Source organism: Meles meles, chromosome 5, assembly GCF_922984935.1.
Source record: "Meles meles chromosome 5, mMelMel3.1 paternal haplotype, whole genome shotgun sequence".
In the NCBI taxonomy this organism is placed as follows: Eukaryota; Metazoa; Chordata; class Mammalia; order Carnivora; family Mustelidae; genus Meles; species Meles meles.
This window is the reverse complement of record NC_060070.1, coordinates 90,657,126-90,682,354: the sequence shown is the minus strand read 5'-3', so window position 1 is coordinate 90,682,354 and position 25,229 is coordinate 90,657,126. Positions and strand designations below refer to the sequence as shown.

Genomic DNA, 25,229 nt, shown 5'->3' with positions numbered 1-25,229 from the left:
CAGCTTGTGGAAAGGTCATCTCAGGAAGGGGAGAGTCACGTCAGCAGGGACGAGCGTGTAGTACTGTTGCCTCGTGGGTGCAGGTGAGCTGTTAGCCAATGGTTAGTGGCTCTAGCCGGGGTCAGGGTTTGCCAACTGAGTTGTTAGAGAGGGGCACGAAGGTCAAGGTCATGTCAGGGTCATGGCAAGAGTGCTGAGCTGTGGATAAGTATAAAGAGGAAAGCCAGGGTATGATGAACAAGGTGACGGGTGTTAAAAAACAAGAGATCAGTAGGTTGCAGGTGTCAGGCCGGTGCATTATTGGGCGAAGGTGTTAGAGTGTGAACTGGAAGCAAATGTCTCAGAGTTCAGAAATGTGTGATTGCAAGGCCTACTACAGTAGTGGTGCCCAAACTTCAGTGTGCATTGGAAGCATGTGGAGGGCTTATTCAAACACAGATGGCTGGGTGCCTGGGTGGCTCAGTCGGTTGGGTGTTTGCCTTCGGCTCGGGTCGTGATCCCAGGGTCCTGGGATCGAGTCCTGCATTGGGCTTCCTGCTCAGTGAGGAGTCTGCTTCTCCCTTCTGCTTGTGATCTCTGTCTCTCTCAGATAATCTTTAAGAGAAAACAAACCAAAAAACCACAGATTGCTGCGCCCATCTGCAGGGTCCTGGGTTCAGTAGGAGAGGCGGGGCCTGAGAATTGGCATTTCTAACGAGTTCCCAGACGCTGCGGTTGCTGGTCCAAGGGACCGCAGTGAATGGGAGGCAAGGTGGGGTGGAAGAAAAGCTCTTCGGAACGAAGGAGATCAGGGACCTTTGAGGCCGGAATGAGGGATGAATCCGCTCTCCCCCGGACACAGAAGTCACCAAGCTGCTGCTATGAGACAAAGTGGTGAAGTCGCCAGTGAGTGATGGCAAATGGGTTGAGTGGGAAGTGGCTTCAAAGGGACTAGCAGTTTTGAGGCAGAAAAGAGAAAAAGTGGAGGCAACAAGTAGAGAGGTGATGAGCCCTACTCTCCTGACCTCAAGGGATGTGGGTGAGATGAAAAATCCCTGAGTGCCTGAAAGGATGACAGGAAGTGGAGTTCCTACTTCAGGAAAGGCAAGGACTTGGAAGAATGTCAAGAGATTAGGGATGTACAGAGGCGGGGGGTTATGTGAGAGAGGGGGCGAGGCCTGGAAGTGTAGAGAACAATTCAGGAATGGACGGCCAGCGGTAGACAGCGGTGTTACCCCTGAGATGATGAGATTCATGGGAAAGAACGACTGCTCCTAGAACCTAGAAAAGTGCATCAAATCTTCTGGTTTCTTCAAGGTGTCATTTTAATATTACATATAATATTACATATTAAATAACTACAAATAATTAATATTACATATTAATTAATATTACATATAATATTACATATTAAATAATTACAAATAAGCACAAATATATAATTGACTTGAAAACAAATTTGCAGGACATTTAATATAAAAACAAGAAGAGCCTTAGAGATTTTAAACATGCTCCCAGATCCTTCTCATGTACTCACACTTAGGAAAGAAAGTAGGAAAGACCCTTTCTCTAGGTTTTGGGTGAAGGGTGTTAGAGGGAAGCATTTGTCCTTTAAATCAGAAAATGGAAAATTTCCCAGACTCAAGGGTGTGGCTTGCTGGGACTGAGCTTGGGGACCTTCACGTCACAGATTCTGCTGCTTCTCACTGGACTATGGGGAAGAGTGAGCCCCAGATCGCCAGCAGGTTCTGTTTTATGGGCTAGGAGTTCGTCTTGCTCTCTCTCCGGCCTTCAGAGTCCCCTGTGTCTCCAAGTTGGGCCTCTCTGGAGCAGCGTGGTGCCCAACTAAAGGAACAGGGGGCGTGTGTGAGGTGGGGGGGTGTCGGTTTCCTGCCCGTCTCCGGGCTTCAGAATCTGGCTGAGTTGCAGGATTGACAAGATGGAAAGGAGGGGTGAGGCTGGGGGAGCTTAGCTGACTGGAGGTCAGACCTTCCAGAGGAATCTTCTAATGATCTTAAGGTGCTGAGCGGGCCTGGTCCCACCCCCCTGCCACCTGCCCTACACCGCCCATCATGTTCAGTCACCAGGAGATGAGGAAGAGGCTGGCTGAGCAGAGGAGAGGCAGGAAGGGGACCCTCTCCTAAGGCATTGATCGCAGCAGCCCAGGAGGCGGCACAGAGCCTGGCTCCCTGACATCCCCCCAGGCCAAGATGGGGCAGCAGTTCAGCTGGGAGGAGGCGGAGGCAGCCGGTGAGATGGACGTGGCCCAGCTTCAGGAGTGGTACAAGAAGTTCGTGGTGGAGTGCCCCAGCGGCTCTCTCTTCATGCACGAGTTTAAGTGCTTCTTCAAGGTCACGGGCAACGAGGAGGCCACCGAGTTTGTAGAGGGCATGTTCCGAGCCTTCGACAAGAATGGGGTAAGGAGGCACTGAAGGGAGGATGGCGGCCAGCCTGCCTGGCTCATGTCCCTCTGAGCCGAAGGAGCACTCCTGTGGGAGGGAGCGCCCCGTCCCCGGCCGTCCCGCTCTTCTCTCCAATCCCTGTTCACCTGTTCTCTCTCTCTCTCCCCCACACTCTTCTCACTTCCCATCGTCTGTCCCTTCCCATCTTTCCTTCCTTCCTCTCTGTCTCACCTTCTCTCCCTCTGCCACTCTACTCTTACTGACTCCCCCTCTCCTCCTGCTGAGAGCTGAAGGTAGGCTGGGCAGAAGGGCACAAAGGTCAGTCTGCAATCTGAGTGGTTTTGACCAAGGCTGTACAGCCTAAGGGCTTGGTTTTTCACACTCGCCAGAGCCCCTATCACTCTAAAGTTAAGGAGCTCAAGAGCTTTTCCCAAAGGGCTGAGCTAGCTTGGTATAGACGGCGCGCTCCCCCTCAGTGGGGTCACTGGAGTTGAGACCAGTCAGGTCTTCCCGCCCAGTGTGCTGGAGGGACCTCCTGTGCTGATGGGGCGACTGGACGGATGATGCAAAAGTCCCTTACAAGTCTCCAAGTCAGGGAAGACCCCATGAAATCATCCAACCACAGGATTTCCGTAAGCACCCAGTGGTACCTGCAGCTGAGAAGGTGCTCTGTTTTGTAAGTGTGCCCCTAGAGAGCGAACTTAGAAACGGAAACCCCTTCATTATCGAAGCTCATCCATCTGTTGCCTCCGTGATCCTTCAGATCGTTAGACTTGCCTCAAGTACTATTTCCGCCCCCCAAATTGAGGGGCGGCCGTTGGGCCTAGATAACCGATCTGGAGAAAGCCTCTATACCCTGCTTTTCCATGCATGGAGAGCTCTCTAGGCTGAGTCGCTGGGAATGCCCTTCAGGGCTGACCTTAGCCCGGGGACCAGTCAGCACCTGTCAGGGGCATGGGAGGGTGGGGTCAGCGTCCTCAGGGCAACAGAAACCTTCTTGGAGATGAACCATATAAACTCCCTCACAGAGTTTCACACTTCTCCAAGCTCCCCCCGTCCAAGTCCACCGCAGCCCACTTCATCATCCAAATTAAATGACACAACCAGGACAAAAGGAAGTGAACCGGTTTGGCCAAGATCATAGACTGAAGGGTCCTGACTCCCAGTCAATGTGCCGGTTCAGAAGGCAGTTTCTTTTTGGTTTTGTTGTTTTGTGTTGTTTTGAGAAAGAGAAAATGATTTTTAACAAAACAGGTCATATGTGACAAGACTACTATCATAAATATATCAGTTTTCCCCATTTCCACCTAAAAATTCAGTTCAACAACAGCTCAAGATCAAAAGGCAATTGTCAAGTTCATGGGGGTAATATAGCTGTACCCCTTATAGCTACCTCATCTCTTCTTACAAATTAGCACATGATAGCCATCGATTGCTTTTTTCCTTTCATTATAACTTTTAAAAAATTTTATCGATTTATCTGAGACAGAGAGAGAAAGAGCACAAACAGGAGGAGAGGAAGAGGGAGAGGCAGAAGCAGACTTCCACTGAGCAAGGAGTCTGATGCGGGGCTCAATCCCAGGACCCCGAGATCATGACCTGAGCTGAAGGCAGAGGCTTTTTTTTTTTTTTTTAAGATTTTATTTATTTATGTATTTGACAGAGATCACAAGGAGGCAGAGAGAGAGGAGGAAGCAGGCTCCCCGCTGAGCAGAGAGCCTGATGTGGGACTCGAACCTAGAACCCTGGGATCATGACCTGAGCTGAAGGCAGACATTTTAGCTGACTGAGCCACCAGGCGCCCCTATAACTTTTATTTTGATAGGATTTCTAATTTGTACGAAGTTGGAAGAACAGTGTAAGGGACTCCCATGCACAGTTTACCCAGTTGTTTACATTTTGCCTCACTTGCTGTGTGTGTGTGCCCTCTCTTTTAGAGAAAGTTGGAGACATCATGCCCTTTTACGACTAAGTATTTCAGTGTGTTTTTCCTAAGAAGAAGGACGTTCCCTTAAATTACCTAATGCAAAGATCAAACTTAGGAAATTCAAGGGCACTTGGGTGGTGCAGTCAGTTAAGCATCCAACTCTTGGTCTCTGCTCAGGTCATGATCTCAGGGTGGTGAGATGGAGCCCTGCGTCAGGCTCTGTGTGGCGCGTGCAGTCTGCTTCAGTTTCTCTCTCCCTCTCCCTCTGCTCATGCTCTCTCTCTCAAATAAATAAATAAATCTTTTTTTTTAATCAGGAAATTCCACATTGACCCAATTCCATGACCTAATCCATATTCAAGTTTTGTCAAATTGACATGTGATGTGTTCTTTATAGCTTCCTTCCTTGCTTTCCTTTCTTTCTTTTTTTGGTTTGATCACACATTGCATTCACTTGTCCTGTCTTTTTAGCCTCTAATTCAGAATCTTTAATCTCAGCTTTTCTTTGTTTTATTTGACCCTGACATTTTTGAAGATTGTAGGCCAATTAATTTTGTAGAACGTCTCACACTTTGGGTTTGTTCAGTGTAGCTTTGTGATTAGTTTCAGGTTTTTTGTTTCTGGCACGAGTGCCCCAGAGGTGATATCACGTCCTTCTCATATGTCAGGGGCCTATGATGTTGGTCTGTCCCATTGCCGAGTGGTTAACTTCCATCATTTGTTTACACGGTGTCTGCCAATTTCCTCCACTGTAAAGTTACCATTTTTCCTCTGTAATTAACAAGCATCTTACAGGAAGATACTTTGAGACTATGTGAATATCCTGCGGCTCCCCCAGATTTTCATCTCCTAGGTTTGGCATCCATCCATAATTTTCTTTCTTTTTTTTTTTAAGGAATTTATTTATTTATTTGACAGAGAGAGGGCACAAGCAAGGGGAGCGGCAGGTAGAAGGAGAAGCAGACTTCCCGCCCAGCAGGGAGCCCCTATGTGATGCTTAATCCCAGGACTCTGGGATCAGGACCAGAGCCAAAGGCAGACATTTTAGCCGACTGAACCACCCAGGTGCCCCCATCGATAATTTTCTAATTCTACCATCCCTTCTTTGTTTATCAATTGGAATTCTACTACTAAGGAAGAGCTTTCCTAGACGTTTGTTAAGTTCCTCTGTCAGGGACGGAGCCCCTACTTCTTTTCTTTTCCCACTTAGTTTCTGTCTCCAAACCCACACCCATCTCCACTCCCCGTGTCGGCACAATTCTTACATTAGTGAGTCTCATTTCTGGGCAATTGGTTTGAACTCTCTGAGGCAAATAAGATCAAGAGGTCATAGATCTAGCTCACCCGTCAATTCCAGGGGGGGGATAGAAACCCCAGGGGGTTTGGAGGAGGTGAGGAGGTCAGAGCGCCTGTCTCTGCCGCTCCTCTCCCTGTAACACTCTTATCTCCAGCAGTTGCCCTGTGATGCACTGGGATGGAAGAAAACGGCAGGTGAAATCAAATGTCGTTCGGGATCCTTACGTAACCTGAGGTAGGGTCAGGGCTGGTGCGCAAATGCGGCCAAATCAGGGAGAAATGGGGCAGCTAATCCCACAGAGCAGATCACACGCCTGTCACTTCTGCTCCTGCTCTTGAGTCGACAGAAGCATTTATTCCCATCATCTTCCCATTGCCCCTGTGGGTAATTGAAGCTGACGAGGGCCGGGCACACAGGATGAGATTAGTCCTCTCTGGGACCTTCCCAGGACTCGTCCTGGGGCTGAAGCAACATTACAGGTGAGGTCACCCCACAGGAGGGACCACTCTATGGTGTGCCTCACAGGACACAAGGGCTCATTGTGGAAACCATACATGCTGAGTTTAGGATGCTGTGAGAACAGAATGTTCTAGACAAAGAATGTGGGAGAATGTATAGGTCTGGAGAGTAAGGATTTGTCAGTCGTTTTTTGCTGGTTTGTTTTTCTCTCTGTGGTGCTAGATATGAGGCTCATTTTTCAGACCATAATAGACCTTAGAGTCTATTAGACTCTAGAGAGTAGAAGGAAAGTTCTCTAACTTGAACTAGAGAAGATCTGTAGCTTGAAAGGCTCGCCACTTCCTAGGTGGGTTTTCCTTGGGCAACTTATTTAACCTCTGAGCCTCAGCTTCCTCATCCATAAAGTGGGTATAACAAACCCGAGGGGGACAGCGTATGTGACGTAGATGGTTCCTACCTGCCATTTTACATACATTTTTCCTACTCTTATTAAAAAAGAAACATAAGATTGATGTTCAGTAAGCTTAATACACAATTACTAATGAAAATAGCCTTTGAAAGAATAACTCACCAATCATTGCATTGCACACCTTAAACTCACACAACATTCTCTAAAAGGCTATATCTGCAATTATATCTCAATAAAGCTTGGGGAGGGTGTACGGAAACAAGCCAGATAACCTTCGGTGAGTGAGGAGAACGGCGAGGGGCGGGTGGTGCTCAGCAACAGCAGAGAAGGAAGCGTTGATGCGCTCAGCAGCTTGGATGGTTCTCCGAGCATTGTGTTGAGTGAAAGCGGCCAGTCTTGAAGCTACACACTGTGACCCCATGTGTATACCATTCTCCAAGTGGAGACACTGTAGTGCTGGGGACCAGCTCAGTGGCCGCTGAGGGTTACAGGTGGAAGAAGGATGTGACTAGTAACACAAGACAATGTCCTTGGGTTGAGTCACACCTGTCTACACGTATGACAAAATCACATGGCAGACTTACACACAAGGTGCATTAAAGACTAGTGAAAAATGAGACAAAACAACCATTGCTAAGAATCCACCCTAGAAAAGTTACCAGCTATCTAAGAAAGCATACCTATACACAAAGATGTTCTTCGCATAATGTAAAATATTAAAACCATGTTCAGCAAGAGGGACTGCAGAGTACCCCTCAAAAAAAAAAAATGATTTCAGATAATTTTTAAGACATGGGGCATTTTAAAACAAAAATCCAGGAGATAAAACCATAGCTCCAGTCTGACCTCAATTAGAGAAATACACGGTAGGAGGTGGGGGGACCAGAAATCATCCCATAAAAGGTGTTGAGTAAGACACTTGGGGTGTTGAGGTGGGCTTGTTTCGTTTCCTTCTTGGTTTGTCAGTAGGCTCTTTTCTAGTTGCCTCATATTCTGTTGTGTTCTGTGGCTCACACCTTGCTCGCCCAAACGCCCCTTGATCTGGGGGTAGGGCTCCCAAACAGCAGGGCCCAGTGGGACAGGGGTTCTCTAGGCCAGCGATGTCATTTCCAAAGCCCTGTGCCTAACAGCCGCTCCTGGGAGAGTGATGACTCGGGTTCTGGCCTTGGAGAGCTGAGGTTTCCGCTCTCAGAAGCAGGAGCTCCTGGAAGTGGAAGCACCTTGTAAAGCTCAGCCCGACCAGCCCCCTGCAGACACCAACAGTAGCAGCCTCTCACCTCCAACTCAATTGGCCTAGAAGAACAAGCAAGTGCTCCCTGCCTCATTTGCTGCTTTTACAATCATTGTCACCACATTCTTGATAGGAGTTTCGGTGCCCCGGGCAGAGTCACCACAGAGGCGGACCACGTGCCCCCTTCCCTCTGGGCTGTTAGTCCCTGAGTCCTGTCTCCCCTTGCCCCTTCCTGGGTGAGGGTGGAGGAGGCCTGTCCTGCAGGAAGGGTAACGCCCATCTGAGCCTAGACCACAGCGGAGCTGGACCCCCACCTGTCTGCCTTCCCTCGGGCTCAGAGTGAATGAAAGGACAAAGGACATTTTTAGCGTGAGCGTGGCTTTCTAATCTTCCAGAACTGCCGTAGACCCAAACTGAAATTAAGTCAGTCGTGTATTTGTGGATTCATACATATTCATAAGACCTGATTGCACAGAAGTGGTGCTCTGCAAAGCACAAAGGAGAGACTAAGGCCATGGAAGCCCCTCGTTTCTCCAGGAGCATATGATACAGCTAGAAAATGAGACACACGCACGCAACGGCTAATGAGGCCCCAGAGTGAGACCCGAACTGCGCGGAACTGAGTAGAGGGGCCCTGAATGCTAGAAGAGGGAGCGAGAGAGACCACTGCGCTGAAGTGGTCGGAGAAGGAAGGCTTCCTAGAGGAGGCGACCCTTGAGCTGGGCCTGGCGGGGTGGATAGTATGGGAGGATGCCCGATTGGGCAAGGATTCTGGGCTGGAGAACACCCATGAGTGAAGCTGTAGAGGCCAGGAGGATGGCTGGAGGCCAAGCCCCGAGTGTGTGGGGATGGACCAGCCAGAATGGGACCACCTCTGTGCTCCAGGGAAGGCGGGACGGGCCTCACCGCTCGCGTTCCCACTCCCACCGCAGGACAACACCATCGACTTCCTGGAGTATGTGGCAGCTCTGAACCTCGTGCTGAGGGGCACCCTGGAGCACAAGCTCAAGTGGACCTTCAAGATCTACGACAAGGACTGCAACGGCCGCATCGACCGCCAGGAGCTGCTTGACATTGTGGAGGTGAGAGGGGCCCCTGCGGTTGGAGGCGGGTGGGCGAGGGGCTGGGGGCGGGGAGTGTCACTGGAATCAATCAGAGGGTGCTTTCCCATCTCAGAGTTAGGCTAGAAATCAATTACAAAAAGATACCTAAAAATTCCCCATCTGTTTGGAAATAAAGCAACACACTCCCAGATAGTCCAGAAATCAGAGAAATTCTATCACACCTTGGCACACCAAGTGTTTTGAACGGGATGATAATGCATACGTAACAACAAAACTGGGAAATGTCGCCAACACTAGGCTGGCAGAGGCTTTTTAGCCCTAAAATGTGTACGCCAGAAAATGAGAGGCTGGACATCAATGATCTTAGAAGTCATCTCAGGAAATGAGAAAAGAAACAGGGGCTCCTGGGTGGCTCAGTTGGTTAAGCTTTTGCCTTCGGCTCAGGTCATGATCCCTGGCCCACAACCAGCTCCCTGCTCAGTGGGGAGTCTGCTTCTCCCTCTCCCTCTGCCCCTCCCCCTGCTCATTCGCTCTCTCACTGACAAATGAATAAATAAAATCTTAAAAAGAAAAGAAATGAGAAAAAAAGAAGAGTAAATTAAACCCAGAGAGTAGAAGAAGGGAAATACTAAAGAGCAGAAATGAACGAAATAGGAAAGAAGCGCACAGAGAAGAAAAGTCAACAAAACAGAAAGCTGGCTCTCTGCACGACAAACCACGCTGACAGCAAGAATGAGCAGGGAGGGAACCGTCCCTAGGATAGCTCGGACTGACACTGGACCCGATCAGCCTGCTCCTCCCCAGAACTAGGACTCCCAAGTGGGGCTTGTCCACCCAGGCCAGAGACAAAGGAGTCCCCTCGGCGTAGTTCTATGGTTTGCCCAAGTTCATCCCTCCCAGGAGGTGCCGGGGCTGGCTGTAGCTCCGGGGTTCCCAGACCCTGTCTGTGGGGCCCACTGTGTCTCAGGTGCCACGCTGGGCTGTGAGACCCTGGGATGGACAAGACAGGCTTCTGTCGGCCGAGCGCCCCATCGGGGAACTGAGGAAAACCCTCACATGTCTCTGTGTCTTTACCACTTCCCTTCACCAATGGTGCCTCACAGGGAGGGAACACAGAGCAAAGGGGAAACCTGTTTTTCCCTCCAGTCCAAACGCCAGTGTCTCCCATCATCCTATGCTACCCACATGCCCATAACTACACTCCATGCTCTTCTCTCCGGCTCTCCCTGTGTGTCAAGTGGAGTTGAGACCACCACAGAGCAGGGTACCTCCCTCACTGAAGGCTTTGGGGTTCACTCGGATGCTCACAGGGGAAAAGCCACTGGCATGAGGCTGAGGGAGCCTGTGAGACCTGACACGCAGTTGGAACTAGGCCCTAGATCGGGTCAGTTTTTATTAGGGTCTGGGTCCTGTGGGCCTAAGATGCACTGGCTGGAGGGTGGGGTGGGCAGTGCTGGGGACTCAGGGCTGAGGGCCTGGGGTCCTGGCAGCGGGAGGGAGGCAGCTCTCAGGGTGGTGTGTTGGGGGGAGGCCCACAGCTTGGTTTTCTCCCGCAGGCGATCTACAAGCTGAAGAAAGCCTGCAGGGTGGAGATGGAGTGTGAGCGGCAGGGACAGCTGCTCACCCCTGAGGAGGTGGTGGACAGAATCTTCCTTCTGTTGGATGAGAACGGAGACGGTAATGGGGGGCAGAGGTGGGGGGCGGCCCACTCCACAGCACCCCCAGGCCCGCCACCTCCCAGCCATGGTTTCCTCATCCGTGAGCTGTGGGCAGAAAGGAGGACATGACGTGCAACAGGGGTGTCGCTGGCTCGTGAGGTTGGAAAGAGGGATGGACGCTCCCACAGGAGCCTCTGATGGAAGCCCGGCAGAGCGCTGTGAAAGAGTAGGAGCTCGGGAGTCAGGCAAACCATTTCCCCTCTCAGCCTGGACTCAGTTTCCTCATCTGGAAAATGGGGAGAATAATAATTCCGAGGAATCAATGAGGGGAGGTATTTGAGGGAAAGGCGTAGGGTAGGCCCCCATTCAGGCTACTGAGGTCCTCTGCACTGTGGCTTGACACCCCCGCCTGACTGGGAACACACCCAGAAGAGCCCTCAGGAGCATTTTGAAGGGACCAAAGTAAACACAAATTCATTTGCAAAGCCAGTCCCTTTAAGGAACCCTTGAAGCTTCCAGGAGACGCTGGGAGAAGGGAGAATTGACCAGCGCCAGGCGTGGGCCCCAGACTGCAGGCTCATTTGCGTAAGAGGTGTAGCTTGTGGAAGAGGCTGCCCCCTGCGAGCGGAGGCCTGTCCTCTTGCCCCCAGCCCCATTTCCTCACGCTCCCACACCACCATCTCTCCTACCCCTCGCTCAGGCCAGCTGTCTCTGAATGAGTTCATGGAAGGTGCCCGCCGGGACAAGTGGGTGATGAAGATGCTGCAGATGGACGTGAACCCCAGTGGCTGGATCTCTCAGCAGAGGCGGAAAAGTGCCATGTTCTGAGGAGTCGGGGGCCCTGGGAGCCCAGTATGTGTCCACAGGCCCCTCCAGGACTCCAGGCTCACCAGGTTTCCCGAAGAGCGAGAGGGTCCCTGGCTCAGCCTGCTTGCGCCCACTCTTATCTGGCCCCCCTCTGAAAGGGACTGGGCAGAGGCGGGTGGCTAGGGGCTCTTGGCCTGAAGTGGCTGACAGGACACAGTTCGAGGGCAGGATTTACCCGGTTGGTGAGGGGAACCGGCTTCCTCTCTCCTTTCAGCTGCTTCTGGGGAAAGTTTTCTTCGGCTGGGTGGTTGTGGGGCATCCACAATTTCCTACCTGGCTCCTACCTGGAAGCAGGGGAGTAGTGAGGGATGGGGGTCCCCTAGACTGTCCCCACAGTGGGAAGACGGGGGCTGGAAGGTGTTGCATCTGAAGAAAAAATAGGACTTGGGGCGTGAGTCCCGGATCCTGAGGAGTTCGTGGGGAGGGCTCTCGCCTCCCCCTCCCAACTTGTCTTCACCAGGGGTGTCTGCAAGGGAAAACTGCAGCCAGTAAGGCCCTGGTGTCCCGGCTCTCCGTCCTCAGAGGGGTGGCTGTGCTTGAAGGAGCTGTTTCAGCTCTGCCCGGGTGCTGCTCCTCCAGCCACACCCCCACACAACCCTCCTCTCCCCCTCCCTGCCCCTCATCCCACGCCTGCCTCTCCCATTGACCCAAGATGGCCATTTCTCTCTCCCTAACCTCAATTATCGTCTCTGCGCACTGAGCAAGTTGGACAAACCAGGAGGTTTTTTTATTACTGTTTTTTTTAGATGTGAAGTTATTTTGTCATACAACTCTATGTGTAGCCCAGTGTACAAACTAGATTTCAATAAAGGGAGTCGTTCTGGTTGAACTGGGGGTGGGGGGGGGCAGTGAGGAACTCAGAATAGGAACTCTTTTGAAGAGATGTGTTTTTATGTTGATGGATGAAAAATAAAACTCACCTACTGAACTCCAATTTCGTAGGCATGATATTCATATAAAGTTTCCTTTAGGGTCGCCTGGGTGGCTCAGTCGTTAAGCCTCTCCCTTCTGCTCAGGTCATGATCCTGCCACGCATGGGGCTCTCTGCTTAGCAGGGAGCCTTCTCCCCCCCCCCACCCCCGCCTGCTTCTCTGCCTACTTGTGATCTCTGTCTGTGAAGTAAATAAATAAAAACTTAAAAAAAAAAATAGTAGGGGCGCCTGATTGGCTCAGTGGGTTAAAGCCTCTGCCTTTGTCTCAGGTCATGATCTCAGGGTTCTGGGATCGAGCCCCACATCGGGCTCTCTACTCAGTGGGGAATCTGCTTCCCCCTCTCTCTCTGCCTGCCTCTCTGCCTACTTGTGATTTCTGTCTCTCTGTCAAATAAATAAATTTTTTTTAATCTTAAAAAAAAAAAAAGAATAGTAATCCAGGTGGACACAGATCAGCCCAAACATCAGGAAGGTGGTGTGGGCCTGACGTTGGGGAAATGTCCTAGTTCTGTTCAAATACCCTCCCACCTTCAGGATTTCCCAAGAGGCAGCCACCAAGAGAAGGCACGGAAATGTCAACTCCCTTTTCTTCCAGGCTGCCCCTGGCATTGATCTCCACCTTCCCGCCAGGTCTGTGCTCAGGTTCTGGCTGACGTACCAGCCTGAGGTGAGCCCAGTGATTACTGGTAGGACCCTCTCTTCCCCGACCCCCGCCCCACAGCAAGAAGGTGCCTCTCAGCAAGCTGGAGCTTCATTCCTCTTGCCCCTTGTTTTCTCTCTCCTACCCTTGGATTTTTATTCCTTGTCCTTCCCCCATGCCCAGCAGAAGCGAAGACTCAAAGCCCAGAAGGAGCATCTTTGCAAAAATGAGGCCAGCTGCTCCAGCCTGTGTCTCTCCCCAGGTTCTTGGAGAGGTATTCCCAAAGCCGGAGCGTGCAAAAAACGGGAATGGGACCCACCTGTAACTAACTGCTTGCCCCACTTCCCAACTGGTGTCAGGTATCACTGCAGCAAGAGGGACTTAAGTTAGACCCGGGAGGGATGGTCAGGACACTTGCCACAGGCAGTGAGTCGCAGAGCTGCGGGGTGGGCCAGCGTGGGAAGTCAGGGTGCTGTGCCGTCACTTCTGAACAAAGACGCAATTCCTCTGGATAAATGAGGACTTTCTGTAGTATCCTAGCTTCTCCTCCTGTATTTTATTATAATAATGCTTAGCCTGTTAGTTCCTTAGGGATCCTCTTCTTGGGGTGTGCAACATCTAGTGTTCCTACAGAGGAGGTGTGTGATAAACGCTTGCGGAAGGGAGGAACAAATCAACGCACCACACAAGTAGGCTCGGGGTGCTGGGGTGCAGGTCGAATGTGTGATTGCAGCACCCGATCTGTAGGATTCCATCAGGGTCCCTGAAAGCCCAGCTCCGAAATAGGGGGACTGGAGCATCTCAGTGGGGAAAAGCTGGGGGAGGTCCCTGAGGGTCCCCCAGCAGGGGCAGTCACCACCAGCTGAGCCATGCACAGGGTTCAGGAACCATCCTTCCGGACTCCCACCCCTGCCCTTCTGGCCCACCCATCCCACACCCCAAAGAGGCGAGCTGAGCCTTTGAGTTCAACAGACCACATCTAGTATTACAGTGACAACCTTAGGCACCAACACACGACCCCTCCCCAGTACAGAATCAGCCCAGCGGTGGGCTCAGCCGGCTGCCTCAGTCTCCCCACCGCCTGCCCCCTCCCCACCCTCCTCCTCCTCGCGGTTCTGGAGCCTGCGCACGATGCGGGTGAGGTCCAGGCTCCGTGTCAAAGTGTCCAGGAGCATCTGGTCCTTCTGGACGCCCTCGATGAACTCCTCCAGGGACAGTTCCCCTGGGGTACAGAGAAAGGGAGTCAGGGGGAGGAGGTCGCTCCTCTCTTCCCGGTAGCATGGAGGGGAAGCAGAGCCAATGCTAGGGGAAGCGAGGCTGTGAGGGGGGCGGCCAAAGGAGCCAGAGCCCAAAGTCTGGTCCAGTGGTCCCTAAAATCCAACTCTTGTGCCTGGGGCAGGGGCAGATGGAGGATGTGGCCAGCAGAGGCCCCGCCCCTCTCCCGCACCCCCCACGCCCCACAGTGGTCCCCATCCCAGCTCCTCACCATCCCCGTTGACATCAATCTTGGAGAACACTGTATTGGTGAACTCTTCGGCACTCATGGTGGAGTCGCTGCAGGGGTTAATGGCTCGGATGGCCTGGGGAGAGGAAGTGAGAGGACCCATCCCAGCTCAGCCTCAGTGGTGTCAGAGCAACAGACTGGCCACTAGAGGCAGCACTGGGGTTTAAGAGCTTGTCTCCGGGGGCGCCTGGGTGGCTCAGTGAGTTAAAGCCTCTGCCTTCAGCTCAAGTCATGATCCCAGGATTGTGGGATCAAGCCCCGCATCCGGCTCTCTGCTCAGCAGGGGGCCTGCTTCCCTCTCTCCTCTCTCTCTCTGCCTGCCTCTCTGCCTACTTGTGTGATCTCTGTCAAATAAATAAAACCTTAAAAAAAAAAAAAGAAAAAAGAAAGAGCTTGTCTCCGTGCAGATGGAAAAATAGAGGCCCAGAGGGTGGACGGCTTGAGGCCTGGGTCACGGTACCCATCCCACTCCCACTTCTCCTCCCACCCCCAGCCCCGCGCCAGACGCCCAGTCCCAACCCTGCCCCCTTCTGAGACTGCAGTTCTTCCTGCTGAAGACCCATCGCGCCTGCCGGCCCTCAGGCTGGCTGTCCGCTCCGGTGGGCAGCCCCAGCCTGGCCCTCTGCACCTGGAGTTACCCGGATGATGGTGAGCAGCTCATCGTGGTCGATGCATCCGTTGCCATCGACGTCATAGAGCTTGAAGTACCAGCGCAGCTTCTGTTCCACCTTCCCCTTGAGGACCAGGCTGAGCGCAGCCACGTACTCCATGAAGTCGATGTAGCCATCCTGGGCGAGAGGCACAGCCCCTTGAGCCCGATCTCCAGAGGCTCCAGGAAGGCCGAGCTCAGGTCGCTCCCCGTGCCCTTTCCGCTCCAATCCTGCCGCTTCTGTCCCCGCCTCCAGGCAGCCCACCAAGCCTGCCCCAGAGGCTGCCAGCAGCTCTGGTAACCCCCCCCCCCCCCATGTAAACGGTGGTGCTCTCTCTTCACTGGCACTTTGGTACCAGCGGTCACTGGCTGCTCCCCTGTGATTCTCCAACTGGAGCCCTTCCAGTTGCAAGAGGTGTTGGTGAAGGAAGAGGAAGGAACCCCCAGGAAGGGTGTGGTCTTTGGAACTGGGGAGAGGGAGGACGGAGCACCTGTCTTATTCTTCCCTTTATTCTTCAAACTTTACTGAGCACCTACTACGCTCAGTGATAGAGGCTTCGGAACTTAGTAAGATATGAGCCCGGTCCTGATGGGAGTGCAGTACTGGGGTGCAGGTTTGAATCCTGCCTTTACCCTCTCAAAGCTGTGGCATCTGGGACAAGGACTCAGTGTCTCTGGCCCTCGATTTCCTCATCTATAACAGTTCTAATAGTACCTACCTCTGTGGGATTGCAGTGGGAGTGGGTGAGTTTATATGTCTAAAGCACTCAACACTGCCTGACGTACAGTAAACACTGAGAAAATGGTAATCCTTACTACACGTACTAGAATCGTTCCTATAAAGAGATCATTAGGGCACCAGGGTGGCTCAGTCGATTAAGCACCTCCCTTCAGCTTGAGTCATGATCCCAGCATTGTGGAGTCAGGTCCCACATCTGGGTCTCTGCTCAGCAGGGAGCCTGCTTCTTCCTCTCCCTCTGCCATAGCTCTGCCTACTTGTGCTCTCTCTTTGTCAAATAAATGAATTAAAAATCTTAAAAGAGAGAGAGAGAGAGATCAGTATGCCATTGTGATGAAATGCAGCGACAGCACATCTGGATGAGACATTATGGAATCCCAGAACAAGACTACCCAGCTCTGCCAGGACAGAGGCCAGAGGAGAGGCTCCTCTGGGAGCCTGGGAAAGGTGATGCCCTCTTGAGTCTGAGAGGGGTTGACCATGTGAGAAGGTGGCACAAGACATGCCTGGGGGATATTTCTCCAGGGTCCCTCAAATTTCACAGGCTGACCCACTGTCTGACCCTGCCAGCCCCACCGGGGGGGGGGTCAGGGACGTGGAGAACATAGGCCTGCCTCTGCCCATCTCGCCCCCGAGTGAGGCTGGGAGAGGGAAGTCTGTGCTTTGCAGAAAGGCTGAGCCCTCCTAAGGAGCACAGCCTCAGCATGTGAACTTGGAGTTCAGCCCCTGTTCCTCAACTTACTCACAACCCCGGCTCTGGAACCGGGAAGTTACCCAGAGGCATGTTTAGGGTCGGAAGGAAGAGCTCTAACAGGCAGATTTGCCGCTGGCAAACGGGCCAGCCTGGTTACAGTAATGAGCTCCCCGTCACTGAAAGCATGCACGCAGAGGCTGAAGCACTGTCATTAAAGATGTGGCAGAGGCTGGGCAGGATGGCCTCTGAGGTCTGGCTCTGTGCCCCCCACCCCAGGCCTCAGGTGAGGCCTTGACAAGCCAGAGCCCCACAGTGGGTGCTGAGATCATGGTGAACATCCGTGTGGTGCTTCCCTGTATTCTGTCACATAATTCTGTATTCTGTAAGGCTGTCACATAAGCCTTAGCTCGTTCCATCCTTGCCCAACCCATGCCCGGGGCTGTCCTCAGAACAGAGCAAGGCCTCCCGTGCCACAGTGCTCAGAGAAGCGAGAAAAACAGCCAAGGAGATCTCCCCTGGGTAAGGCCATGGAACAAGGACACTTTGGTTTTTCATTTTTCATCTCTCTCTACTGTTGGAAATGTTTACAGTGAGCTTTCACATAATTACAGTGAATAATTTTAAAAATTACTTTCATAGTTTTTTAAAAAAAAAAATGGCTGAAAAGGAGCAATGGAAAATATGGGCTCTTGTGCCAGAAAGAGCTAATTGACGTCTTAGGAGAGTGCGGCCTTGGACAAGTCACGGGGCCTCTCTGAGTCTCGGCTCCTCACCTGGACACTGGGAATGACAGGGCCTGCTTTTCAACACCTCGGTTTGGGCGAGATTTTGTAACGATACCACAACAACACTAACTTCTTTCTAGTGCCTCTCGCTAAGTGTTTTATTTGCTCTTCTCCTTTAATCTCATGACCACCCCTGGGAGGTGGGATTTTGGTCCCCATTTTCAGAGGAAAACTGTTGTGAGGAGGAATTAGACCCCACAACCAGTGAATGAGCCAGCCTTGGCTAGAAGCTGGGTGGCCTAAACCCCACCGGGCCTCAGAGGCAGGGGTGAAGATTTACATCGATTTGTGTGTACCTGTGTGAGTTCTGGGCACGGCCAAGCCCAGGCAAAACTCTGAAGCAAGCAAAGTAGGCGCTTATCCCCCTGGGGCGCACTCCCCATGCACGCTGCTGCTCCCCTCAACCCTGCCCTTCCAGCACAGTCCACAGGATCTCAACTCAGGGGCGGGCTGGACAACCAGATCACAAATATTTCAGTCTGGGTGATGTGTAAACAAGTGGGCGTGGTGTGTTCTACTAAAGCTTCACTTCCCACGGGGCCATCGTTTGCACAGCCCCATTGAACTTCCCGCTCCATTGTCCTATCTCTCCGCTGACCTGCTAGGCCACTCTGTGCTCGTGACAATGTGTAGAAGGCAGTAGTGCCCAAAGTGAGATTTACACCGTTGGTGTATGTGAGGTCCTTTAAATGTTACAAAGATACGCTTCATTTTAATAATTATGTGTTTAAGTTCACGTGTATTTGAAAACACAGAATTCGCCCCAAGAACTCATGATTTCTCAGATAACTACCTACCCTCGTCCAGGCATCGTTCTAAGTGCTAGGGACACAGCAGTGCACCAGACAGACAAAAATCTCTGTCCTCCTGGAGCTCACATTCCAGTGGGGGAGACAGACAGCAAACATAGTGGCAAAGTGTTATTCAGCACGTCTTAGAAGATGAGACGTGCTGGGCGTGGTGGGGGGAGGTGGGACAGGAAATGCAAGGGTAGCGGCTAGCCCCAGTTAAACAGGGTTTCAACCAGGAAATCGGAGCGGGTGTCAGCGGTAAGGAGATTTCTAGGCAGAGACTTGTAGCGGGCGGTTGGGGCGGGGCGGGGGGGGGCGGTGAGCCAAGCAGAATTTTGGAGGAAGAGGGTCCCAGGCATCAGAAAGGCCCTAAAGTGAAGGTGTGCATGGTGTAATCAGGAGAGTCAGGTCTGGGGCGCCTGGGTGGCTCAGTGGGTTAAAGCCTCTGCCTTCAGCTCAGGTCATGATCCCAGGGTCCTGGGATCCAGCCCCGCATCGGGCTCTCTGCTTGGCAGGGAGCCTGCTTCCTCCTTTCTCTCTGCCTGCCTCTCTGCCTACATGTTCTCTCTCTCTCTGTCAAATAAATAAATAAATAAATAAATCTTTGAAAATAAAAAAAAGGTCAGGTCTGGGACAGAGGGGGCAATGCTTGCAAATACAGGGTTGGTGGGTTGTCCCTGCCTGGTGTCATCTATGTGATTTTAGGGGGTCCTCCTGGAGATATGTCTTGATCCCAAGGGTTTCCTTAGCAGGTGAGAAGCTGAGATATTCCTGTCTGTTTGAGTATAAGGCATTACTTTCCTCCCTCCTGTTCAGGAATTACTCCTTCTTGTGGAGCACTTGGGGGGCCCAGCAAACTGGTCTCATGCCACGGGCTCCAGCACTCTGCTCCGCAGCACCCCTCCAGGAAAGGCCGTGGGCACCAGGATGCTGCCCTTGAGCTTGGGACTGAACGCCCATAATCTGCTTTGGCCCCTTGACCCTAAATATTAGTGAGTTTTAAATAGCCTCTGAGCCCTAGCTGTCCTTAGAGGCCCTGCCCACAATGGTGTTTGAACCCTCTGGGCAGTGGGGTGCCAAGAAAGCTCTGGGCAGCGTGTCCCAGCTTGAAGAGGAAACATGGGAGAGCTTCAGCACATCCTGGGTGGGGCCCAACAGGGCAGGGAGACCAGGGGTCCTTCTACCACAGCATCTTGACTGAATTGCTCCAAACCAATGAAAGATTTGCTCTGGAAAATAACAAGCATCTTAACTCATGCTCTCAACATCCAGGAAAGATGCGGGTACTGAGCTAAGGATGCTGTGGGAGCCCTTACACGGTCACCCAAGGGCCCTAACTCACTGTGCCCAGCCCCCCTGGATCCCCCCCCGGCTGACAGGAAGTCCCCATCCCGTGTGCTGCTGATGACTCAGGGACAATACCATTTCACCACCGTGCAGACCTTCAGACCCACTCGAGAGAAGGTGAGGTGAGGTCACTGGGCACTTTGGAGACAAGCGTAGCCTGGACATCCCAGTGACTAGGCAGCCTGACCTGTCCCCAGAGCATCAGGGATGATTCATGTAACATGGGTCTGCCTGTGCCAGGCCAACAGGGACCGGAGGCTTATCACCCTGCTCTCTCCTCTCCGCTCCCCTTCCTCCTGGACACTCTAAGGGCCTGGGCAAAAGCGCCAGGTATGGCCCCCAGCACTTAGTAAGTGCTCGACGACTGTCTTGTAGGTGTTCACACTCGTTTTGGAGTAAACCGAGACGTGCGTGAGGACCAGGCAGAGGAAGTCATTAGATTGGGTCTCCTGACATCCTAACCTGTGGACCCCTCTGTTCTTGCCTGGAAGGTGAGAGTACAGATGGGGTCTGGTTCCTTTTTGAACCCCCAGTGCCTGACTCACAGTAGGTGCTCAATGAATGTGAGATCCGTTGACCCCCTAACGGGACCCCATATACACAGACAGGCCTGCCCCCTCCTCCAGCAGATGCCATGTTCCGGCCCCTGCACCCCCCACCCCAGCCCCCGCACTGGCCGGGCCTCCAGCGCCCCCCACCCAGGCCTCCGCTCACTTTGTTGAAGTCAAAGGTCTCAAACATCTGCTCCACATACTGGCTGGCTGACGGGCTCAGGTTCTTGAGACCGAAGAACTGGCGGAACTCGTAGAGGGTGAGCTGGCCGGAGGGGCACTCGGTCATGAACTTCTTGTACCACTGGTGGCACTCAGTGCTGCTCAGCTCCTCCACGGACTTCCCATCCATCACATTGCCCATCTCCCAGGACTACGGGGGGCCTGTGCCCCAGGTGGCTGGATCCTGTTCCCCACGGCCCCTGCAACAGGGCGGCTGGGCTCTCTAATCCTGGGCCCTCCTCGCTCAGAGGCTGGCGGCCTCCCGAGCTGAGTAAAGAGGGTCTGATGAATCAGACAGTGCAGGAAAATGTCGGGAGGAGGTGAGCAGAGGGACAAAGGTAATGGGGGGCTGTGCAGTCCCACGACCAAATCCAGAAGATGCCTGAGAACCGGCCTTAAGTCCCCACTAAACCCTCGCAGCCAATGGGGTAGAAAAGAGGAGTGAAAATAGAACAGAGCTTAGGGAAGCAGAGGCCCAGGATTACGCCTTGAGCTGATAGGTGGGAGGATGTTCTTACCCATTTTGCAATCTCCTTATCCCTTCTTACCAGGACAGAATGGGTGGCCAGCCAGTGGCTATTCTGATCCCATTACCTCCATTCTCCTCTCCTACTTTTAGTGGGTTCTCAATGGTTTTGGTTCCTGCCCTCAGACATGGAATTGAGGTACATGTGAGATAGAGCTGGTTCCTTTTCCACAGCTGGGCCAACTGTGGGCTCCTGACAGGACTGTTATGTACAGTTATCCAGGCTGTGCACTGCACTTGGGCAGCACAACTAAGGGCTTCCGGTCACACCATGGATAGTTAATATATGAGAACACCTGAGTGATGCAGAGTTTGTGGACTTCCAAGATGAGTCCTGAGCAGCCAGGGGGAGCCTCCTCCAACATAACACTGTATAAGTGCACACAGCCTTGTACACACACACACACACACACACACACTCACTGGTCCTCTTCTGACCACACTCTTACATTCCCAGAGACTCATCCCCGGAGGCCTGAATCCAACTCTCCGTTTGATCCACACTTGATACCATCCCCTCCCAGGGCATGGGGATGGGGAACATTGAGTGTGTGCCTAGTGGCCTGAGGGATGTGTGTGTGTGTGTGTGTGTGTGAGTGAGGGCACCAGCACACAGGTACATGGTGAGCTGCTATCACTCATCCCAGAAATGTCCCAGGCCGAGCGTAGGGGTCTGTCCAGGATGAGGGTTGTCCCTGTCACACAACACTGTCATGTTCATGATATCTGGAACTAGAAGGAAGCAGCCAACTCGTTAACAAGGCTCAAACCTGGGTCATGACATCACCAGTGAAATTTTAATCTTTGCTTTTTAAAAAATTATCTGGGGCACCTGGGTGGCTCAGTCGTTAAGCATCTACCTTCGGCTTAGGTCATGATCCCAGGTCCTGGGATTGAGCCCTGTATCGGGCTCCCTGCCCAGCGGGGAGCCTGCTTCTCCCTCTCCCACTCCCCCTGCTTGTGTTCCCTCTCTCCCTGTGCCTGTCTCTGTCAAATAAACAAAATATTTTTTAAAAAAATAAATAAAAATTATCCGTATTTTTAAGTGGTTTATAAGGAACTCATATTACTCATAAGAAGAGAAGACAACTGTTTTAGAAAAAGAAACCGAATAGGACTGCTTTGCCTCTCCTCTACCCAAAGTGATGAACAAAGGGCACCCTGGTCCGGGGTTAGTGGGGGGATGCTCCTCCAGTGAACCCCAGGGACGCAGGCTGGCATCCTTGTCCTTGGAGTCCTCTCAGCTTTGGGGTTTGGGGTGAAGGGCTCAGGGATGAGGGGACAAGTCATCTTTCCACCGCTCCCTATTCACATGGTCCCCCCACCCTTCCTGTGTGAGCACAAACACACCCTCCTCCGTGAATCTCCGCAGAGTTCGTTTTCTCGCCTCAGCCCACTGTTGGCTTACGTGTTATGTTAGCTTTCTACGCTGCTTCAACATTACCACAAAGTCAGTGGCTGCTAACTCTACACATTATATCCCACGGTTGCTGGGGACCAGGAATCTGGGCATAATATCCTGGGTCCTCTGTCCCGTGTCTCAAAGGGCTGGGATCAAGGTGTCATCTGGCCTGTGTTTGCATCTGGAGGTTTGACTGGGGAAGAATCCACTTCCCCCTCATTCAAGTGCTTGGGAGAATTCATTTCCTGGCTCTCGGACTGAGGGTTCCGGCTTCGTGCTAGATATTGTCTGGAGGCCACTCTCGGGTCCTAGAGGCTGCCTGCGATTTCTAGAAGCTGTCCAAAGTTCCTTGTTCCATGGGCTCCCCAATGTGGCTCCTTATTTCATAAAGCAGCAAGGACGATCTCTCTCCAATCTGCTGCAGGGGAAGCTTACGTAGGGTACCTACCCAAGGCGATGCCATCCCATTACCTTTGGCACGTTCTGTGGGTGAACTTCAAGTCATGGGTCTCCCCCCCGCCAAAGCAGGAGGACTGTGGCAAGGCAGAAAAAGCAGGATATAGAAGTCACGGGGGTCACCTTCACATCTATGACAATATCCACACTTCTATAACATATATAATGTTCATTTATTTCTTGGATTATAAGAGCTGTGTATTGTCAGCCTGTCCTCAGGAACTCGGGGCAGAGGCCACTGGGCTCTTCATCTCTTGCTCCTGCTCCGGACCTAGTACCTGAATTCCACATGGTCATGTTGCTGGTTGTCCTGTTGGCCCCCTCCCGACTCACTCTCCAACTTTTTCTGTGTGCTCTGAGCTCCCCGAGGCTGACCCCTGCAGACTCACTCACTCAGGCTCCCCTGCCCTCTAGCTCCTGGTGGTTCATGCCTGGGAAGCCGTGGAAGGAGACCGGCTGGTAGTAGGAGAGAGGTGGTTTGGCTGGTTTCTCTATCTTCCACCACAGCTCCTAGGAACATTCTCCCTGGGCTCCTATGGTAAAGTCACCTCCCTTTACCACTCAGGCTTGGAAGCAAGATGGGCTGTCCTCGGTGGCCACTCTCTGGGCGTGTCACCTGTCCCTCAGCGATGCCCCCTTCTCTGCAAACACTTTCCTCCTTAAACACTCCGACTCAGAAACTCAGAAAGTTTTCTGAGGGTAACGCCTGACTGACAGGGGCCTGAGCACAGTAAAATGTGAGTGAATGCACGCATGCTTGATTAAAGGAAGAATTCAAGAAGGCTGGAGCAGGACAGAGACTCCATCCAGCGTCTCCTGGGTTCAGGGCACCGAGCTAAGCTCGAGGAAGAGGCTTACAATGGCCCTGTGGGGTGGGATTATTTCCATGTGACCAAAGAGGAACTGGGGACAGAAAAATCATTCTGAGGTTCACAGAAATTCCAAGTGGTGGCACCAGAGTTTTCCCCTCCCTGTCACGCTCTTAGCCCAAGCCTTGAAATCTCTGAGGAAGGCCCGGTGGGAGGTGGATGTGGAGGAGCCCTCCAGCCCCGACTCCAGAGCTTCTCCGTGGCCCCTCTGCAGGGACAATTCTAATGACAGGGGTCTCAGGACGTTTGGGTGTGGGGCCCCCATCCCTTTTCTCGGACGCCGGGTGGGAATGACATCCGCGGGCTTCCCCAGCCCAGAGCCCAGCTTCTCCCCTTTCTGTGGCTTCTCTCAGTCCCGCTCTCCATTCTTCGCCCAGACACGGATGCCAGGTCAGGAGGGCTGGGGTCCACACCAAGGCCTCCAGGAAGAGGTGAACGCACAGAGAGGTATGGAGGGGCCAAGCGCACACCCACTGTGGTGGGCACGTCATTCAGAGGCCTGGGGGCTTCCCCAGGCTGCTTTGTGACTTCAGGAATCCCTCCTGGGACGGATGCCAAGAGCTGTGTGAGAAGACCCACTTGGCTGGGAGAAGGAGCGCATGGGGCAGGTGTGCGGAGGCAGAAGCCAGGCTGGGAAGAGATGGGAGGGGCAGCTGTCCCAGGCCTAACCGATACCCCTCCAAGGCTGCCCGGCCCCCCCCTCTCCACCCCCACAGAAACAGATCAGAGCTCTAAGCACTGGGTCTTTGCCTTCTGGACTGATCCCACCCACACCCACATGGGACCTGGGCCAGCTTCTTTAAAAAGTCCCTTGGAAGGCTGCTCTACCAAGGTGAACCTCAAGAGGGAGACCATTCTCCAGGGGAGAGGCAAGGGCATCAGTCCGTTGGGGGAGGGAAAATGCTGGGGTCCACCCCCTTCCCCACTTCAGCCCACCCGGTTCTCAGGTTTTGGGAGTGTAGAGACGGTTCTCAGACATTTCTGCAGCCTAAGGACCCAGCCTTCGGGTGTTTAGCAAGGGTCTGTTGGATGATGGAGTGGATGTTTAACTTTTCTTTTCTTTTTTTTTTTTTTAAGATTTTATTTATTTATTTATTTGACAGCAAGAGAGAGAGATCGCAAGTAGGCAGAGAGGCAGGCAGAGAGAGAGAGAGAAGGAAGCAGGCTCCCCGCTGAGCAGAGAGCCCGACGTGGGACTCGATCCCAGGACCCCGAGATCATGACCCAAGCCGAAGGCAGCAGCTTAACCCACTGAGCCACCCAGGCGCCCCTTTTTTTTTTATTTTTTAAGATTTTATTTATTTATTTATTTGACAGCAAGAGAGAGAGATCGCAAGTAGGCAGAGAGATGTTTAACTTTTCTTTACACCTAGGCTGAACACTTGAATGTATCTCCATTCCAATAAAAAAGGCAATAATAGTTTTAAACCTACCAACCCACAGAGACAAAGAGAAAGAAGACAGCAGGTGAGAGGTTCCTGTAAAATTCTAGACAACAGAAGGCAGATGGACAAGGGGTAACTGTCTCAGGGCAGAAAGTCAAACTCAAACAGTTTGACAGGGCAGGCTGGTGGTCCGGACGCGGTGCCTGTGCCTGCCTCAGAAGCCTGTGGGCTCAGGCATGGGTGCAGAAGGTGCCCTGGAAGCTGGGGTGTAGGACAGGGCAGGGGCAGGAAAAGGGGGACAGGTGGAAAGGTCCCCAGACGGCTCTGGAAGGCAGCAGGACTGACATCTCTGGGCCTCCTCCCCCCAACCCCCCACGCTGTCGCTTATTCTGGGGCTCTGGACCAAGCGGCTGGAGAAGAGCGAACAGTCGCTCTAGAAACTGG

The 25,229-nt window shown here is 52.6% G+C and overlaps 2 protein-coding genes across 2 annotated transcripts; one reads left to right on the top strand and one right to left on the bottom strand.

Moving 5' to 3' along the window:
- Positions 1-1,822: 1,822 nt before the first annotated feature.
- Positions 1,823-12,095, top strand: GUCA1B (guanylate cyclase activator 1B). Its single transcript, XM_046005867.1, has 4 exons — positions 1,823-2,396; positions 8,637-8,786; positions 10,325-10,445; positions 11,127-12,095. The coding sequence occupies exons 1-4, from the start codon at positions 2,190-2,192 to the stop codon at positions 11,252-11,254; spliced, it is 606 nt and encodes a 201-aa protein (XP_045861823.1). The 5' UTR covers positions 1,823-2,189; the 3' UTR covers positions 11,255-12,095.
- Positions 12,096-13,917: 1,822 nt separating this feature from the next.
- Positions 13,918-20,289, bottom strand: GUCA1A (guanylate cyclase activator 1A). The gene is made up of 4 exons (XM_046006938.1): positions 20,089-20,289; positions 15,008-15,157; positions 14,352-14,445; positions 13,918-14,087 (listed from the first exon to the last, which is right to left on the bottom strand). The coding sequence occupies exons 1-4, from the start codon at positions 20,287-20,289 to the stop codon at positions 13,918-13,920; spliced, it is 615 nt and encodes a 204-aa protein (XP_045862894.1).
- Positions 20,290-25,229: the final 4,940 nt, after the last annotated feature.

What these genes read in the sequence shown, in the direction of transcription:
- GUCA1B (XM_046005867.1), top strand. Translation starts at nt 2,190, where the DNA reads ATGGGGCAGCAGTTCAGCTGGGAGGAGGCGGAGGCAGCCGGTGAGATG. An exon ending in GAGCCTTCGACAAGAATGGG is followed by an intron (nt 2,397 to 8,636) that starts GTAAGGAGGCAC and finishes CTCCCACCGCAG; the next exon opens with GACAACACCATCGACTTCCT. An exon ending in GTTGGATGAGAACGGAGACG is followed by an intron (nt 10,446 to 11,126) that starts GTAATGGGGGGC and finishes CCCCTCGCTCAG; the next exon opens with GCCAGCTGTCTCTGAATGAG.
- GUCA1A (XM_046006938.1), bottom strand. Translation starts at nt 20,289, where the DNA reads ATGGGCAATGTGATGGATGGGAAGTCCGTGGAGGAGCTGAGCAGCACT. An exon ending in AGACCTTTGACTTCAACAAA is followed by an intron (nt 15,158 to 20,088) that starts GTGAGCGGAGGC and finishes CCTCTCGCCCAG; the next exon opens with GATGGCTACATCGACTTCAT. An exon ending in AGCTGCTCACCATCATCCGG is followed by an intron (nt 14,446 to 15,007) that starts GTAACTCCAGGT and finishes TCCTCTCCCCAG; the next exon opens with GCCATCCGAGCCATTAACCC.